Source organism: Pan paniscus, chromosome 2 (assembly GCF_029289425.2).
Source record: "Pan paniscus chromosome 2, NHGRI_mPanPan1-v2.0_pri, whole genome shotgun sequence".
Taxonomy (NCBI): Eukaryota; Metazoa; Chordata; class Mammalia; order Primates; family Hominidae; genus Pan; species Pan paniscus.
In genome coordinates, this window is record NC_085926.1 from 111,610,771 (window position 1) to 111,627,662 (window position 16,892).

The 16,892-nt window shown below is 42.3% G+C and overlaps 2 protein-coding genes and 1 pseudogene across 7 annotated transcripts in view; 2 read left to right on the top strand and 1 right to left on the bottom strand.

The window, feature by feature from the left end:
• SIDT1 (SID1 transmembrane family member 1) overlaps nt 1-13,891 on the top strand; it is a 96,624-nt gene extending 82,733 nt beyond the window's left edge. For 4 of the 6 annotated variants that reach the window (XM_055110284.2, XM_003825109.7, XM_034957109.3 and 1 more), the window contains 6 exons: nt 409-485; nt 3,984-4,030; nt 7,752-7,857; nt 7,948-8,058; nt 10,418-10,531; nt 11,957-13,891. In XM_055110284.2, the coding sequence (XP_054966259.1) occupies nt 409-485; nt 3,984-4,030; nt 7,752-7,857; nt 7,948-8,058; nt 10,418-10,531; nt 11,957-12,019 (518 nt within the window). In that variant the 3' untranslated portion in view covers nt 12,020-13,891. Of the gene's footprint in view, nt 1-408; nt 486-3,983; nt 4,031-7,751; nt 8,059-10,417; nt 10,532-11,956 lie in introns of all 6 variants that reach the window. The other 2 variants (XM_034957106.3, XM_034957108.3) reach the window with 2 other exon arrangements.
• The window catches only part of USF3 (upstream transcription factor family member 3), a 79,516-nt gene continuing 64,676 nt past the window's right edge, over nt 2,053-16,892 (bottom strand). The window contains exon 8 of the transcript XR_004670662.3: nt 2,053-2,978. The gene's annotated coding sequence lies outside the window, so the exon portion shown is untranslated. The remainder of the gene's footprint in view (nt 2,979-16,892) is intronic.
• LOC117979730 (uncharacterized) lies at nt 12,110-13,891 on the top strand (annotated as a pseudogene).

Consider the following 16,892-nt stretch of genomic DNA (forward strand, 5'->3'; position numbering starts at 1 on the left):
AGATTTCCCATCCTCTAGAGAGAGCATGTGTTTTAAAGTAGATTGAGGGGACCCATAACATCTCTACTATAAAGAAAACACCACTAGAGTAAACTGTAAACAAAAAGAAGCTTAGCTGCAGGAGACAGAATAAGGGTCCACCAGCCACCCATGTTATTTGTGAGTGCTTGTTGTTCATGTCCATCTTCCTTGCCTTTCTGCTGTGTAATGCACGGATATGGCATCCCTCTATGACGATACCATTTTTCAAAGCAAATACTTATTGCGCACCTATTAGGTGCAAAGCATTCTAATGCATTTTAATGAAGTGAGGATGACATCATTCTGGCTCCAAAACCTTGGGCCACTTCAGAGTATTTGTATTTTTGTTGACTAAGCCTTCTCACCATGCATTTGTATTATCAGCAGATTTGGGAATTTTCCGGCGGGCTGCCATGGTGTTCTACACAGACTGTATCCAGCAGTGTAGCCGACCTCTATATATGGTATGTGCATGTCCCTGTGTTCTTTGGCCCTGTCCCAGAAAGCAGGGGAATAGCAGGAGGAACAGGCTTGGGGCAGTCACTCACGGCTCCTAAAATCAAGAAGGCCAGATGGCCCTGGGTGGCTAAAGGCCCATTAGTGGGAGAAGGAGCATGGTGCTTATTCTTTTTCATACAAGTCAAGCTAACATGGTCCCATTTTTATAAACAAAATATTTGCCAGTATATAAAAAAGGAGAAAATACATCTACCCAACTGTTAAACAGTGATGATTACGGACACATGGTGGGGAATAACACACACTGGGGCCTGTTAGAGGGTGGGGTGAGGGGGCAGCATGGGAGGAGGGAGAAGATCAGGAAGAATAGCTAATGAATGCTGGGCTTCATAGCTGGGTGATGGGATGATCTGTGTAGCAAAACCACCATGGCACACGTTTACCCATGGAACAAACCTGCACATCCTGCCCATGTAACCCTGAGCTTAAAATAAAATTCGGAAATAAAAAATAATAAAGAATTATTTTTTTTTTGAGACGGAGTTTTGCTCTTGGCCCAGGCTGGAGTGCAGTGGTGCGATCTTGGCTCACCGCAACCGCCACCTCCCGGGTTCAAGCGATTCTCCTGCCTCAGCCTCCTGAGTAGCTGGGATTACAGGCATGTGCCACCACACCTGGCTAATTTTGTATTTTTAGTAGAGACGGGGTTTCTCCATGTTGGTCAGGCTGGTCTTGAACTCCCAACCTCAGGTGATCCGCCCACCTTGGCCTCCCAAAGTGCTGGGATTACAGACGTGAGCCACCGTGCCCTGCCCAATAATGAAATTTTTAAAAAATAAAATAAAAATAAATGAACAGTGATCATAGCTATGGGGAGGATCAAGACAGTGTACCCTTATAAATAATCATCCAAAGAAGTACCCTTGTGGAAGTGAAAGGGCACACTGCTAATAATTCCACCAGGACAGCAGGTGTAAACTAGGACTATCTCGAGAAAACTGGGACCCGTGGTCACTCCAGTCATGCCCATTACGAACTTACACTTCCACATTATGCATTTCTGTATTGCTTGATTTTCACAATGAGCAAGAATTTTTTATAACTTGTGCTTATTGCTTGATGGTTAAAACATACTTCAGTGTATTATATATTTCTATAGTGAGCCCAGAGCTCAGGGCCCTGGTCCCAGCTCTCTCTTGGCTCTCTGGTCAGTGATCTTGGGAAGGCTACCTTCCTCCTCTGAGCCCACTGCCCCAGGCTTTACAAAGTGCTGCAGTCAGAACTAGTGATGCTAGTATTGCCTGTCACACAGGGATTTAGCAAGTACCTGCTAATCCTTTATCATCAGAATATTTTTGCTAAAGGAATATGGAAATCCGTGAGCACTCTAGAGCTTGGGCAGGAGCTATAAGCACTAAAAACAAGGGAATTGAGGCTGGAGGGTTTATTCAGGTGAGAATGAAAAAGTCCATCAGGACTTGTGAGTATTTTGAGAGGCAAGTTCTCCTGCTTACCTGTGAAACAGGAGAGGCAAGTAATGTTTTCGTTTTTTACATTAATTGATAGAGGCTTCCTTTTTTAATAGACTTTATATTTTTTTAGAGCAGCTTTACATCCACAGAAAAATTGAGCAGAAGTACAGAAATTTCCCATATACCCTCTGCCCCCAACTCCCCACATGCACAGCCTCCCCCACTATTGACATTTCCAAACCACAGTGGTACATTGGTTACAGTTGATGAGCCTACACTGACACATCATTACTACCCATGTAAAGTTTACATTACATTAATGCTCATTCTTGATGTACACTCATGGGTTTTAACAAGCATGTTGACATGTACCTACCATTATAGTATCATACAAGACAGTTCCACTGCCCTAAAAATCCTCTGGGCTCGGCCTATTCATCCCTCCCTCCCTCTTAAGTCCTCACAACCACTAATCTTTTTTCTATTGGCACAGTTTTTCTTTTTCCAAAATGTAATTGGAATCATACAGTATATAGCCATTTCATACTGCCTTCTTCCACTTAGTAATAAGCATTTAAGTTTCCTTCATGTCTTTTCATGGCTTGATAGCTCATTTTGTATTTAGCACTGAATAATATTCCATTGCCCAGATGTGGGATGTGCCGCGTTTATTTATTCACCCACTAAAGGGCATTTTGATTGCTTCCAAGTGTGGGTAATTATGAATAAGCTGCTATAACACTCATGTGTAAGTTTTTGTGTGGACATAAGTTTTCAACTCCTTTTGTTAAATATCAAAGGGAGCTATTTCTGGATTACATGGCAATCATAAGTTTAGTTTTGTAAGAAACGCGAAACTGTCTTCCAAGTGGCTGTGCTGTTTTGCATTCCCACCAGCAATGAGTGTTACTGTTGCTCCACATCCTCGCCAGCATTTGGTGTTGTCACTGTTTGAGGATTTTAGCCATTCTAATAGGTGAATTAATTTTTTTAATGAAGTTATTTCCTCCAAATTGGATGGATCACCTAAAAGACAAAGAATTACTACTTTTAAATAGTAGATAAGTGGTTATGCAAATTAAAGTATGATCAAATCTCTCCTAGAAGTTTTAAGTAGTATGCAAAGAACAGGGACAGATTGTGAATAAATCTCTGTCAGAGTAATTGTCATTTATTTGTTTGTTTATTTATTTTGGGACAGAGTCTTGCTCTATCACCCAGGCTGGAGTGCAGTGGCACAATCTCGGCTCACTGCAACCTCTGCCTCCCAGGTTCAAAATCTTCTCGGGCCTCAGCCTCTCAAGAAGCTAGGACTACAGTTGTGTGCCACCACACCTGGCTAATTTTTGTATTTTTAGTAGAGACAGGCTTTCACCATGTCAGCCAGGCTGGTTTCAAACTCCTGACCTCAGGTGATCTGCCCGCCTTAGCCTCCCAAATTGCTGGGATTATAGGCGTGAGCCACCACACCCAGCCTATTGTCCTTTAAAATTGACCTTTTCTCCCTATTTTCTCCCCTACAAGAGTCTATATTGTAGACACAGGAACCTGCGAGTTTCAGGACCACCTTGAAACCAGAGTAATGGGTACAAAATTAACTCCCTACAGCTGGGGCCTGAGAGTTGCAATAGTGGCTACCAAGTAGTACACTCCAGAAAAACAGTGCTCAATTACATAGTACCGGTGATAGAATTCTCTCAATTCTGTAATCAGCACATACCACCAGCCTCTGCACTGAGAAATGGGCCCATGGGCCCAGCTCCACTAAACACTGGGGAGAAATAGAGTCCTGCTTTGCTCACCACATTTTCTTTCTCAGGGATGAAGTCAGGTCTATTTGCAGTTAAAAGCCTTGCCATTTAGTCTTTGTATACGATTAGTGTCAGATCATAGGCAAGGCACTCTTAGAACCACAGAAAATTTTTTTCACCAATGCAATTGTTTTCCCATAGTTGATACTTCTACACAGTAGGTTAAAAGAAAAGTAGGCTGTGCAGCCTCTCATTTGATGTTTTCTTTCCTCTTTTCCAGGATAGAATGGTGTTGCTGGTTGTGGGGAATCTGGTTAACTGGTCCTTGTAAGTAGTCTTATGAAAACATGTTTTTGCCTTTATTAATGTCAGTAACACTGTGGTTTAGCTTTCCTTGACTGTCATTTTTACAAAGAAATCTGAAATTAAGGAGAAGGTAGGACTGCTTGTTCTAGAGACTCAAAAAAAGGTAGTAGGACATTCTCGTGTAGCAATTGTAGCCTCTCTTAAAACACTGATGCATTGAGTTCATTTGCTCAACAAGACAAACATCAAAACTTGTTAAGTCTATGTGGATACATTGGATAGAAAGATGGGATGGACAGATGGATGGATAGATGAATGGATAGATAGATAGATAGATAGATAGATAGATAGATAGATAGATAGATAGATAGATGATAGATAGATAGATAGATAGATAGATAGATAGATAGATAGATAATTATACCACTGATTGCAAACATCCAACATAGCTTTAAACTCTTTCACAGAATTTTCATAAAGACTACCCAGTAGGCCTTCTTTTCTGTAGAAATTTTTCTTTTACTAAATGTGTGTGTGTGTGTGTGTGTGTGCAAGTCCCTCTTTTATTTCTTTCCCTCCAGTCTCTTTCTTTCTACCTACATCATTCTTCTTCCTCTTTCCCCATAGCCTGTGTTCCTCAAATGGCTCAAAATAGAACAGTACAACAGATGTGTATTTTTGCTAGCCACCATTATTTTATGCAATCTATCCTCTTATACAGTTGAATGAGTGAAATATTTTATTGATCACTCAAACCATAAGTAAGTTTAACTGCTTTTATTTGTAGCTCCTAGATGATGAGCTCCTCAGGGTCAGTGGCCTGTGATTAAAAAAAAAAAAATGATTCTGTAATCCCAGTGAACAGTAAGGAATGAAGAGGCATGCCTTCAGAGGAGGCCAGAATCAAGTCATGAGAATCTGAGTCCTATCTGGGGGGCATGTGCTTCTGGAAGAAGCTTCCCATGTTGTCACCCCAGGGATTGCCTCAGGATAAGATGTATACCATTTAACGATTCCTCCTTTACTTGGGGGCAGGTCAAGATGAGAGGATTCTTGGGCAGTGGTCTCTTCTTGACCACCCTTCTAGCAGACTCCACAGTCCTGGTGGTCCTGAAAGAGAGGGCAATGGGAGGAGAAAAGGGACCAACCTCTTGATAATGACCAACCTTTGACTATGATTCCAGGGGCTCAGAATCACTTGGCTTGTCTCCGTCTCTCACATAAGCAAAACCACATCCACGATCTGATCACAAGACAAGGCAAATGGCCTCTCTTCACAGACAGCTCTGTGGAACAAAAGGGCCTCTAGGGATGGAGGTGCAATGACAGACTTACACCGTGATTATCTGATAGTGGGCTACCTCCTTCCCAGTTGCTTCATAAAGACATGGAATGATTTCCCATGAATGATATTTTTAAAAGAATTACTTTCGTATGGTCCTGAGTTATATATAGGCATAGAGATGTATGTACATACATATGCATATATAGAGAGAGACAGAGAGAAAATGACAAAGCAAATGTAACAAAACGCTAATAACTAGAGAATCTGAAGGAAGGATGTACAAGAGTTGCCTGGTATACTAAAGATTTCAAAATCTGGGAGAAGAAAATTTTCTACATTATACAGAACAAAGTCACTGGAGGCCAGGTGCAGTGGCTCACACTTAGAATCACAACACTTTGGGAGGCCGAGGCAGCAGGATTGCTTGAGCCCAGGAGTTTGAGACCAGTCTGGGCAACATGGTGAGACCCTCTCTCAAAAAAAAAGGAAAAAAAAAAAAAAAGAACAAAGTCAGTTAGAATTCAAAATGAACAAAGAGAGTCCATTAATAGTACTTTACACTTTAAATACTTAGGAATAAATTTTGAGAGATGTACACAATCTTTCTATAGAAAATGTAATTATCTTATTAGAAGCCATAAGGAAAATTTAGCTAAATGAAGAGAGACGTCAGGTCCTGGATGGAAAGATTAACTACTGCAAAGGTATCCTTTCTCAAGATAATGTATACATTTAGAGTTAGAATAGTAATTAAGTTAATAAGGTTTTATTCTAAAATTTATTTGCTAGTTAGGCAAAAATTTCAAAGATCTTTGAAAAAGAGATTAACAGAAGCAAGGAGGAGCAGAGGTGACTAGCCCAGCATTGTCCATTAGAACTCTCTGGAGTGATGTAAATGTTTCACACGTACAGTCCAATACAGTAACTATTAGCACATAGATATTGCAGACTTGAAATGTGGCTAGTGTGACTGAGGAAGTAGATTTTCAATTTTATTTAATTTTAATAGCCACATGTGGCTACCAAATGGAACAGTGCAGGCTAGCCTAATCAGATAATCTAGCATATTATAAAATAATAATAAAATAGTGAGGCACCGATCTAAAATTAGAAATTAGAAATATGAATCAGTGAATCTGAATGGAGGACAGAAACCCAACTAGATAGAGATATTGAGATTTGAAAAAATATATATGTGGATGTGTATTCATTAAAAACTATTTCAGGCCGGGCACGGTGGCTCACGCCTGTAATCCCAGCACTTTGGGAGGCCGAGGCAGGTGGATCACGAGGTCAGGTGTTCAAGACCAGCCTGGCCAAGATGGTGAAACCCCGTCTCTACTAAAAATACAAAAAATTAGCTGGGCGTGGTGGCATGTGCCTGTAATCCCAGCTACTCTGGAGGCTGTGGCAGAGAATTGCTTAAACTTGGAGGGGTGGAGGTTGCAGTGAGCCGAGATGGTGCCACTGCACTCCAGCCTGGGCAACACAGTGAGACTCCATCTCAAAAAAAAAAAAAAACTATTTCAAAACAAAGAGATAAGAAAGAATTATGTAATAAAGGACATATTATAACTGAATAGAAATTTGGAACAAAATTAAAGCTGACTCCAACCAAAATTAACTTTAGCATTAATTTTAAAACCATGGACAGCTAGCAAAAATTTGGTAATGTGTGTCAAGCCAATCATGGAGATGATTTTACTTCTATTCTAAGGAACTAATCTTAAATGAAAAACATAAGCTCAATGTCTGAAAGTATTTATTTATTCATTGCAGTGTTTCTTATAATAGTGAAAAACCGAAGAATGTGGGAAAACACTTCAACAAAAGGGGAAAGATGATCGTTTACATTGCATTCAGTTATGGGAACTTTACATGGTTGTTAGAAATGAATGCTTGGAAGAAAGTGTATTAAATTAAAAGTTACTTATATAGGCAAGGCACCATGGCTCACGGCTGTAATCCCAGGGCTTTGGGAGGCTGAAGCAAAAGGATGGCTTGAGGCCATGAATCCAACATCAGGCTGGGCAACATAGCAAGACCCTGCCTCTACAAAAAAATTTTAAAAGTTAGCTGGAAGTGGTGACATGCATCTGTAGTCCCGGATACCAGAGAGGTTGAAGTGGAAGGATCGCTTGAGTCCAGGATGTGGAGGTTGCAGTGAGCCGTGATGGTGCCATTGCACTCTAGCCTGAGTGAGGGAATGAGACCCCAACTCTTAAAAAAAAAAAAAAAAAAAAAAAAAGATACTTATATGTTAAAGTATTTCTTTAAAAATCTACTGTTCCATCAGAGGTAAGAGTTTAAAAAAAAAATAAAATGAACTAAAAATAAAAGTTAAAAAAAAAAAAAAAAGAACCTGCCCCTTCCCTCTCAAGGGACTGGGGGATTGGAAAAGCCAATAGTGTTACAAATCCACCTTCACGGCTGCCCACATTTCTCCCACGCCTGCAGCGCCCTCTTTGGATTGATATACCGCCCCAGGGACTTTGCTTCCTACATGCTAGGCATCTTCATCTGTAATCTTTTGCTGTACCTGGCCTTTTACATCATCATGAAGGTAAGAGCGGGTGCCGGGAGCGGCTGCCTCGGGCCCTCGGGCAGGCGAAGGCGGGGTCGCGTGAGGCCGCGTCTGCTTCTCCTCCGACAGCTCCGCAGCTCTGAAAAGGTCCTCCCAGTCCCGCTCTTCTGCATCGTGGCCACCGCTGTGATGTGGGCTGCCGCCCTGTATTTTTTCTTCCAGAATCTCAGCAGCTGGGAGGTAAGAGGCCAGTTTTCTTATCCAAAAACAACTTCTCTCTCCAACTTGCCATTTTGGCCTTTCTACCTCCCTCTCTTAATGTGTTTTCACAGTGTCTAAAATGAAAGTTTTCTCTACCAGGGATGGTTTTTAATAGCCGCACATAAATGCACAATAACTGCATGCGTTATCATTCTCAGGGTGGCACTTTATAAATCTGTAAGTACTACAGACATTGCAAACTTGGTCTTCATTGCATGTTGTATTACGACGCTGGTCCCAGTGGATGCTTAACGCGGTCAAAAGCCTTGAGTACTGCATCTTCTCATCTTTCTCATAATCTCCATCCATCAACAAATACCCAAGCTGAGTGTCATTACATCCAGTCCATAGATAACAGAGCCGAAGCCTAGGAAATTAGTGGTATATCTGAGGCACAGAACAGGAAGAAGTCTTAGCATTCCATCAGAACAGTTACCACAATAGATTTTAGAATATTTCTGTCACTCCAGAAAGAAACCTCATATGCATCAGCATTCACTCCTCATTTCTCGCTAACCCCTTACCCCTAAGCAACTACTAAATCTACCTTTTGTCTCTGTATATTTGCTTATTCTGGACATTTCATGTAAATGGAATCACACAATACATGGCCTTTGTGTCTGGCTTCTTTCACTTAATGTGTCCTGGGTTCAAGCATGCTGTAACATACATAGTACTTCATGTCTATTCATTGCTGAAAAATATTCCGTTGTACTGATATATCACATTTTATCTACCTGCTCATCAGTTGATGGACAGTTGGATTGTTTCTATTTTTGTGTCATTATGAGTGATGCTGCTGTGAATATTTGTGTACAAGTTTTTTCCTTGAGTTAAAATATACATATAAAATTTACCATCGTTACCATTTTAAAATGTGCAGTTCAGTGGTCATAAATACATGTATATTCTTTGGTTTTTCCCCTCATCTCCCTCTCCCCCCACCCTTCCTGGACTCTGGTAACCACCAAACTATTCTCTATCTTCACGGGATCCACTTTTCTAGCTGCCTCATATGAGTGAGAACATGCAATATTTGTCATTCTGTGCTTCACTTATTTCGCTTAACATAATGGCCTCGAGTTCCATACGTGTTGCTGCAAATGGCAGGATTTTATTCTTTTTTATGGCTGAATAGTATTTTATTGTGTTTGTAGGTGTATGTACATTGTCTATGTAGATATGTGTATCATATTGTCTTTGTCCATACCTCTGTTGATGGGCACTTAGATTGATTCCATATTTTGCCTATTGTGAACAGTGCTGTAATAAACATGGGAGTGCAGATAACTCTTTGACATACTGATTTCTTTTCTTTTGGATATATATCAAGTAGTAGAATTGCTGGATCATATGGTAGCTCTATTTTTTTCTTTTTTGGGGGGGGCGGTGGGGACGGGGTCTCCCTCTGTCTCCGAGGCTGGAGTGCAATGGCGCAATCTCGGCTCACTGCAACCTCCACCTCCCAGGTTCAAGTGATTCTCCTGCCTCACCCTCCTGAGTAGCTGGGACTACAGGCACCCACCACCGTGCCCAGCTAATTTTTTTGTATTTTTAATAGAGACGGGGTTTCACCATGTTGGCCAGGCTGGTCTCAAACTCCTGACCTTAGGCGATCCACCTGCCTCTGCCTCCCATGGTCCTGGGATTACAGGTGTGAGCCACCGCGCCCGGCCATAGCTCTATTTTTAGTTTTTTGAGGAACTTCCAAACTGTTCTCCACAGTGGCTGTACTAATTTACATTCCCACCAACAGTGTGTAAGAGTTCCCTTTCCTCCACATCCTCGCCAGCATCTGTTATTGCCTGTCTTTTTGATACGAGCCTTTTTAACAGGGGTAAGATGATATCTCATTGTAGTTTTGATTTGCATTCTCTGATGATCAGTGATGTTGAGCACCTTTTCATATGCCTGCTTGCCATTTGTATGTCTTCTTTTGAGAAATGTCTATTCAGATCTTTTGCCCATTTTTAAATTGGATTTTTTTCCCTTACAGTTCTTTCAGCTCCTTATATATTCTGGTTATTAATTTCTTGTCAGATGGATAGTTTGCAAATATTTTCTCCCATTCTGTGGGTTGTCTCTTCACTTTGTTCGTCATTTCCTTTGCTGTGCAGAAGCTTCGTAGCTTGATGTAATCTCGCTTCTCTATTTTTGCTTTGGTTGCCTGTGCTTTTGAGGTCTTTGTGTACAGGTTTTTGTGTGGATGGATGTTTTCTTGGAAGCTAACTTTTCGAACCAGACATCTAGTAGCGTTTTTGTAGCTTTCTGGACGTTCAACTCTTTGAACAGTTGAACTGTGGGAATCTTGCCCATGTCCTGCCTCATCTTCCTCCAGGGAACTCCGGCCGAATCCCGGGAGAAGAACCGTGAGTGCATTCTGCTGGATTTCTTCGATGACCATGACATCTGGCACTTCCTCTCTGCTACTGCTCTGTTTTTCTCATTCTTGGTGAGTTCATATCTATCTTTTTGTGACTTTCTTCTCTCTTTACATCTTGTACTCTCTTTTTCTTCTGCTCTTCCTTACTTTTTTAAATATTCCTCTCTAATTTTACTTTCCATTTCCTCCTTGTAATTCAATGTACAGACCATCTTATTTCTTTCATAAATTTTATATCCTTTGGTTAGATCTTTAGTTTTTCTTTTACTCTTCAATATCTTTAGACACAGAGGGACAAAATTACTTTCCCTAAGTTGCACAGCACGTTTGTTCTGAATTGGTTATTAGACCCACATGCCCAGAATTCCCCCAGGAACCACTTTTAGCAATTCCGATAACATTGGGTTATTCCTTCTTATGCCATACTCACATTCCTCCTCCTCCTCCTCCTCCAGTCTCCCTGAATATTTCACAGATATTTTACATATTCCTTAAGTGGCTTGGGGTAGCAGCCACGTGTCTGTTGCCTTCTGACCAGTCTGTCCCAAATCTCTCCTGTAGTTTCTCTATTTTTTTGCCCCAACCCTTTCTCAGAAGCCATGAGTATTTATATCAACCCTGGATTATAGTTCCATCCTTTAATCCTAACTTTGACTTTTCCCAATTAAAAGTCCATGGTGCCTGTAGGCAGGTTCAATTGACAATTAACAACCCTACTAGACTCCTGGGCTCCAGACCTACTAGACGCCCGGGCTCCACGCTAAGCGGGCTCAGGCAGGCCATGACTTCAAGAGTGGAGCAGGGCTATCCCCTAGTGGCCAGTTTGGAAAGCTTGGCCAATCTGTATAAACAGTCCTTACGTCTTTTACTTTTGATCGTCACCTTCATGAGAGAGACAGAGACAGCAAAAGTGGAACTAAAGATTCCACGTGGGGCAGTAGTAGTCAAAGGAACTAGAAATGGAGGAGGAGGGTACATTTCTTATATAGCAATACTCTATCCAACAGGACTTTATTCCTTTGACTCTTGATGTAAATGTCCCCTAAGTAATGACTTCCCAGGCCACCCTATCAAAATTTTTTACCTCCCCACACCTGATACTTCCTGTATTTCCTCCCTTATTTAACTTCTATCCTTAGCACTTATTACTATCTAACATGCTATATTTTACTCATGTATTTGTTTCACGTCTAAAGCCCTCTTTAGAATGTAAGCTACATGGAGAATAGGGATTTTTGTCTCTTTCATTACAAACTATATCTCCATAGCATCTGGAATAGCACATCATAAACCTTCATGAATATTTAATTGACAAATGAATTGTATAATTATAATAAGTGCCTATTAAGAGCAAAGGATTGCAGAGAGCTGCAGAAGGCATGAGAATGAGAGGGAACTAACAGTTTCCAGTCTGTGTGCATCTCAGAGAGAAAACAGGACTTAGTGTGACAGTGACTGTCCATTCCTTTCATTTCTCTGTCCCTCTCACTTCAGGTTTTGTTAACTTTGGATGATGACCTTGATGTGGTTCGGAGAGACCAGATCCCTGTCTTCTGAACCTCCAACATTAAGAGAGGGGAGGGAGCAATCAATCTTGGTGCTGTTTCACGAGAATTACAGTGACCACAGCAAAGTAACCACTGCCAGATGCTCCATTCACCCTCTGTAGAGCCAACTCTGCATTCACACAGGAAGGAGAGGGGCTGCGGGAGATTTAAACCTGCAAGAAAGGAGGCAGAAGGGGAGCCATGTTTTGAGGATGGACGCAAACCTGAGGAGCTGAGAAACACTTGCTCCTTCCATCCGCAGCTTTGGGAGTGCAACAGGGATAGGCACTGCATCCAAGTCAACTCACCATCTTGGGGTCCCTCCCGCCCTCATGGAGACTTGCCAGCAATGGCAGAATGCTGCTGCACACTTCCCTCCAGTTGTCACCCTGCCCAGAAAGGCCAGCAGCTTGGACTTCCTGCCCAGAAACTGTGTTGGCCCCCATCACACCTCTGCAACACCTGCTGCTCCAGCAAGAGGATGTGATTCTTTAGAATATGGCGGGGAGGTGACCCCAGGCCCTGCCCTACTGGGATAGATGTTTTAATGGCACCAGCTAGTCACCTCCCAGAAGAAACTCTGTATATTTCCCCCAGGTTTCTGATGCCATCAGAAGGGCTCAGGAGTGGGGTTTGTCACACATTCCTCTTAACAAGTAACTGTCACTGGGACCGAGTCCTGGGTGCTTACATATTCCTTCGTGTCTTCATCTCACTGACCTGTGTGGACCTCATCACTCAGACTCTGCCTTCTTGGAAAGGCCCTGTCACTCCACAGATGTCTGGCCAGCTTCAAGGCAGAAGGAAAAACAGGAAAAGCTCTTTTAACAGCAGCAGGAACAAGAGAAATGACTAACCATACTAAAAGACTGGTAATAGCAGCAGCAGCCAGACAGGCCTCACCTTAAGGACTTGGGCTGCCAGAGCAAATTCAGCAGAGCTTATTTGGCCTCCCATTCACACAGCTCAGTTCTGTGCCCACATCACCTTTGGGGAAGAAATCAGCATTCTAATCAGGGACACTACTTCAGGAGTCCTCCACAGCGAGTCCGTCATCTGTCACTTTATGTAGATCAGGGTTCTAGACTTCTTCCCTGAGGTTCTCAGAAGCAGCTCTCAGGATGAACGTATTGTCCTCTTCCCCTCTTCTTGCAAAGTGCACAGCTAATCTAATGTTGTCTCTCGGTTGCACCTGACATTCTCTCCCCAGTAAGGTGTTGGCAAGCTCAGCATCTGGGTTCCACTCTCACACTGTCTGGCAGCTCTGTGTCTGAGAAGTTCTACATTGACCAGGCCCCCTTGTTGCCTGGAGTATGACATAATCAGAAAATAGACGTATAAATGTGCACATGCGTGTGTATTTGCTTGTGAAATTAAAGTCACCTCTTGCCTCTGCTTTCCTGATCATTCGTTAGAGAAATGGATCAGGCATTTTTTAAAATTATTATTCTTTCTCTAAACTATTTGCTTTGTGTTCAAAAACCCATTTTAGAAGTTTGAACAGCAAGCTTTTCCTGATTTTAAAACACAAAGATGCTTTCAATGAAATATTTTATGATTTTTTTTAAAGTCCCCAAATGTGTACTTAGCCTTCTGTTATTCCTTATTCTTTAAGCAGTGTTGGCTTCCATTGACCATATGAAGGCCACCAATTAAATGGTTGTGTTAATCCAACATGTGAAAAACTTTTTGGCAGGGCACAGTGGCTCACGCCTGTAATCCCAACACTTTGGGAGGCTGAGGCAGGAGGATCACTTGAGCCCAGGAGATTGACGCCGCAGTGAACTATGATTGTGCCCCTGCACTCCAGCCTGGATGACAGAGTGAGACCCCATCTCTTAAAAAATAAAAAAAAATAAAAATTTGAACCTGTTTCACTATGGCTAGTTTGACCTAATTTCTTTATCTTAACGCACTATGGTTTCTAATCCACAGAAGACCAAGGGAGGAAATGTGAACAACAAAGTCCATTCAAGTCGCCCTGTGGCTGAAGTGAATAAATTTTCAGATGCATAACCTGTTTGGTAGCTTGTTTGGGAAGATGTGAGCGGAAATGGGGAAAGGGCCCTGGAGGAAAGGGTGGACTGTGCTGCTGAAGCCTTCACTGTTTTCTGATCACGTCTGTCTTGTGCTACAAACGCACACACTGTGGTCAGTTTTGTTCCTGCAACAGTACTGAAAATCCAGACCAAGCTTGTTTTTACAAATATCAGTTCTAAATGTACATGTTGCTAATTCTTTCCACAGCGCCAGTCTCACGGTTGGAGGACATAAAGTCATTCAGCTGCATCTGTAGGATTTACACAAGGGCTGGGGCGGAGGGGAGCACAGAGAGCTTAAAGAGCTTAACGAGCCATTTCTGTAGTGCAGTATCTATGCTAACTCTTGCCTGGGTTCATGGACTTCACTCTTTAAAAGGGAAAGGAAGAGTGACTCAGAAAGCCGGGTTCAACAGGAGCATAACCGGAGAAAAGCAGTCACTATGAAGAGGCTCTTGGCAAAGTAAGCACAGAAGTAATAAGAGCAGTTCAGCTGGAGCAGGACAGAGGTGTAGCAGCCAGAGGAGCAAAGCTGTGCACATAAAAAATGACCTCTTCACACCCCTGACAAATGCTGGAGAAGCAGCCCCACCTCTTTATGCTCCACGGTTTACTGAGGGATTCGCCCAGTTTTATTTTAGCAGCAGGAGAAGCCAGTGGAATGCTGGACTATCTGGGGAAGGGACTTTCCATGACTGAAGGAGGTCACCGAGCCAGCTCCTCGGGGCAAAGAAAATGGCAGCTGCTCTCTTTGTAACTCCAGGCACCCACCAGAAGGTTCTGTGGGGTCACAACATGCATGTGTCGGTAAATCAAATACCCAAATCCTCCTCAATATGGGTGATAGTCTCTATCCAAAACTCACGGGAAAGGGAGGAACAAAGATAAACACTATTCACAGAAGGAATAGTACAATCTGTGGAAGATTCTGGAGTCCACCTACTCGCTGTGTGCCCTTGGGGAAGTGACTGAAACCCTCAGATCCTCAGCTGGCACACCTCCATGATTCTACGTGAGAATGGCAAAGGTGGAGGTGTGCAGGGTACCAGGAGCAGTGCTCACGCAGACAGGATCCTCAGCTCACCCTCCTGAATCCCACAGGAAGGCAGGGCAAGAGTGGATCTATCAGCCAGTCTGGGATCTCTCTCCTCCAGGGGCTCTTCATTGAAACTGACTGTTTCGTTTCCTGTCCTCAGCTCCAGGCCCTGAACAGGTTGGGAGGCCTCTTCATCTTCAGAGACACTGCCCACAGCTGTTCAGCCTCCTCTCATCCCTACCCCCTTCCTTGTCCTTTGTAGCTGCATTTCCCTGACTCTGGCCCTGAATATCCTTATTCCAACTCAGAAGAAAAAAAATGCTTCCAAAGCTAGGGCCAAGTGGGAAAGCCTGGCTGTTTATAATGTGACACCTCATCACTGCTGTCTCTGCCCTGGGAATCTCAAGAAAAACCTAGGTTTTCTCCTCTCGAGTAGCTATTACAACCCTATTTCAGGGAATGCCACGTGCAAATGTTTCCCTCCCTTCCCACCCTTATTACCAAACATTCTGTAGGGCAAGCTTGCATCTTCAGCTAAGGAGAATGCTTCAGCCTGCAGGTGACAAAACAGTCTCTGAAAGAGGAAGCATGGTTTTGAAATGAACCACTATGAATCTAATGTCCCTGGTGAAACTAAGGAGAAGCACTATCGGTAGAGATTCTATTTGCTGTGCTTGAAGCAATGGAAAATGCTTTGTTTACCATGATTCCACCCAGCTTATAGTAGTTTTGTTTTTTGTTTTTTTAACACTGGAGGAGACAAGATATATTTATGTGGCTAAGTTTTAATGTCTCCTCAATACGAAGGCACCTTTGTTAACAAGGTTAAGTGCATGTTAAATCTTAGGCCTTAACACCCATGAATTCGAGGAATCTGGGGAAGAGTCACAGATCAGCCTTCACCACTGAGTTTCTATAACACCAGAGCAAGAGAGTTTCACTTGGGTCTCCTCTGTAGAAAGAGACCTGTCCTCAATGAACTCCAAGGCGGGGCCTGTTTACACTGGACAGCTTTCCTGAAGCATGGTCTTGCTATTCTTATTGTAGTACAAAAAAGACTAGATGGATACCGTTGTTCACGAAGAAGTACCCTTTGCTCCCCCAATTTTAGAGAAAAGATCCCTGCCTTCTTCTTAAATATCTCTAGATTAAGAGATTTTATCATTTTCCCTGAACTCTGAAAATTGTTTAAATTCCTTGGCTCTGTCCTACATCTTTTTGTCTACCTTGAAGTCCCTGTCATCTAAGTTTTATTCATTTCACTGGAGATGAACAATAGCTGACTTTTTTTTAATATAAAAGAACCTTGAAGTCATGTTACAGTTCAGTCAAGTGCTAAATAAAAACTAGGGGTCCCATCTCCTGTCCCGGCATTATAGTTACGATTTAGTAATCAACAGATTTAAACAGTGAAAGATTTTCAAAGCAGGGCAAGAGAAAACTGATATACAATTTCAACATGGCTCACTCTTGAGCCCCTGTTTTATATTTAAATCTTGACTTTTTTGTGTGAATGATGACTCTAGGTCCTTGAAGCAGAATATTCTCCAAAATAATTCAAACGCTCTCTCTTTTAGGGTGCTACAACATTACCATCCCAGAAAGAAGTAGGTTTGCATTTTATGATTTGCATTAAATTGCTTATCTGAACCTTTCACAAGGCACCCTGGTACTAGGCAGGCCTCTTTGAGGAAACAGGACATATTTAGGCATGAGGTTTACTCTGCGTTTATCTCAACATGGGATACCTTGTGAAGTAATAAGCTTTTTGAGGGGGTGCATTTCCCCTTTATCCTCTCATCACATCT